Below are 2484 nucleotides of genomic sequence, written 5' to 3' on the forward strand. Positions count from 1 at the left end.
GACGGGTTTGTTTACAAACAATGGGGTGCGGGCTCGGCAGCGCCCCCTGGCGGCCAGTGCGGCTCCGGGGAAGTGAGTCGACCCCGACTGCCCCGGCCCCTGCAGTCCGGGAGGGGCGGGGGGCGGGGGGGGAATGGGCCCGCCGTGGGAGCGCGCGTGTGCGGGGTTGTGGATCTGCAGGTGTCTCGCCTGGGTGTGTGCGTGTGTCTGGCTCCGAGTTTGTGCTGGGGTCTGCAGGGAGTGCTTGTGTCAGTCCCGGGGAATGGTGGGGCTGTGGCCCGTCGTGGTGTGCGCGCCGTCCCCATGCGTGTTTGTGTAGGGTTCTGTCTGTGTACGCCGCGCCTGAAGGCGGGTGCTCTGTTTATGTGTGGTGTACCTGTGTTGTGTCCTCTGTGAGAGTTGTCTGTGTGTGCTGTTTGGGGGTGATTCTATGGGTCTGTATTGCCTGCCTGTGTTATAGTGTGTGGTTGTAGTGTGTTGGTGTGTTGCTTGAGTGAGCTGTTTGTGTGTTTACATGTGTGTCTTGCCCGATGTGCTATGTTTGTGTGTGCTTGTGTGTCTTGCCTGTGTGTACTGTCTGTGACTGTCTGTGACTATCTCCAGGGCATGTGGCTCAGCTAAGCGTTTGTGATGGTGTGCCTGCCCAGTGCCGATGTCTGTTTTCTCTCCAGGTGTCTGTGTGAGTTCTGCGTGGTGTGTGTGTCTGTGTGTGTGTGTGCTGGGGGTTGTCTGCTCTGTGTTTGCCTTGTGTGTCTGGCATCGGCGTCTGGGAATTGAGGAGCTGGGCTCTGTGGGGTCTGAGCAGAGCAGTCAGTGGATGTTGCTGGCAGCCTCTTGTATGAGGCTGTGACTGAGCCCGTGTGTGTGCCTGTGTGTGTGTGTGTGTGTGTGTGTGTGTGTTGGGTCTGAGGGGCTTGTCTCTGATCGGCTGGCTGGCTCATGTGTGTCATGTGGGCTGCGTGTGTGTAGTGTTTATGTCAGTCACGTGAGACCAGTGTTTTCTGTGGGTGCTTTAGGTGTGCGCGCTGCCAGGGCAGTGTAGGATTAGAGTTAGCTGTAGTGTGTGTGTGTGCGAGTGTGTGCGTATGTGCGCGCGTGCACGCGTGCATTTGCGTGTGTGTCCGGGGCTGACAGTTGGTGATGGTGTTTGGAGGTTGGGGCAGGAGGGAGGGTTGATGTCTGCTGTTCTGCTGTTGCGTCTCTGTGTTGTTGCCGGCATGTGGTGACGCATCTGGGTCTGATGACATGTGTCTGTGTGTGCCAGCTTTACATGTGTCCTGGGGTCTGAGAGTTGGTGACAAGAGGGTGTTTTCGGGTGTGTCGGTCCATGTGTGTGTCCATGGAGGTCTGTTTTGTGTTGATATGTGTGTGAGTGCTGAGGTGTGTGGGTCTTATCTGTTGCATGTGTGTTGTCGGGAGGGGCATGTGTGTTTGAGAAGTGTGGCAGTGCCTATTTGGTGTGTGTTTCTGTCTGTGCTTGTGAGGGTTGCATAGTGTGTGTGTGTGTGTGTGTGTGTGTCTGTGGGCCTATTAACAGTGGCTCAGCGGGTGAGATCCTGACAGTTTGTATATGTGTGTGTATGGGGTGGAGGGGATGGGTTGTGCCGGCCACTATGCATTGTGGGGATAGTTCTTCCTGTGGCCTGTGTGTATGTGTGTGTCCACGTTTTGGTCAGTGTTTGTATGTGTGTGTCCTGGGACATCTCAATGTTTCTGTGCAAATGGGAGACGAGTTGGGGGGTCTGGCTAGCCAGTCCTGCGTGAGCCTTTGTGTGTGTGTTGTGTACCCTCCACACACACCCCTTTGGGTCCTGTGTGAGTCCCCGTGTGTGTTGCGAGGCATCACAGTGCCTGGCTGCCCTCCCTGTGTGCCCATCACTGTGTTCCGGAAGTTAATCCCACCAGCGCAGGCCCTGTGTGAGTCCCACGTTGGGTGAGTTTGTGTTGCGGGGCTGTCAGCCCTCATACACACACACACACCTGACAGACCCACAAGTCTGGGTCCTGTGTGAGCCCTTGTCCTTGCTGTGACAGCCATCCTGTGCCTCCTTGTCCCTCATGTGTGCCCATCACCATGTGCACGGGAGGCTATTCCGGCCAGCCCAGGCCTCGGGTCAGCCCGGAAGGATGTGTCTTGAGGGGCCATCACACGCACCTACGGTCCCCTCCGTCTGGGCCCTGCGTGTGTTGTGGGCACCAGCCCTGGGCTGCCCGGCCTGCCATGTGTACAGGAGTGGGGTGCCCTGTGTACCCCGGGTGGGATGGGTCCCTGCACTTCCCGGCTGACCGCACCCCTCTGCCCTGTCCTGCAGGCCCCAGGGAGCGCCATGGCCCGAGCACGCCAGGAGGGCAGCTCCCCCGAGCCCGTAGAGGGCCTGGCCCGCGACGGCCCGCGTCCCTTCCCCCTCAGCCGCCTGGTGCCCTCGGCCGTATCCTGCGGCCTCTGCGAACCCGGCCTGCCTGCCGCCCCCGCCGCCCCCGCCC

The 2484-nt window shown here is 59.4% G+C and overlaps 1 protein-coding gene across 1 annotated transcript in view; it reads left to right on the plus strand.

The window, feature by feature from the left end:
• Positions 1–2484, plus strand: part of BBC3 (BCL2 binding component 3) — an 8587-nt gene that overhangs the window by 1175 nt on the left and 4928 nt on the right. Inside the window, 2 exon segments of the mRNA XM_024768815.1 lie at positions 2313–2481; position 2484. The exon segment at position 2484 is cut by the window's right edge and continues 68 nt beyond it. Of these exon segments, the coding sequence (XP_024624583.1) occupies positions 2313–2481; position 2484 (170 nt within the window).

The sequence above is a fragment of the Neophocaena asiaeorientalis genome, unplaced genomic scaffold (assembly GCF_003031525.2).
Source record: "Neophocaena asiaeorientalis asiaeorientalis breed wild unplaced genomic scaffold, Neophocaena_asiaeorientalis_V1.1 scaffold629, whole genome shotgun sequence".
Lineage (NCBI taxonomy): Eukaryota > Metazoa > Chordata > Mammalia > Artiodactyla > Phocoenidae > Neophocaena > Neophocaena asiaeorientalis.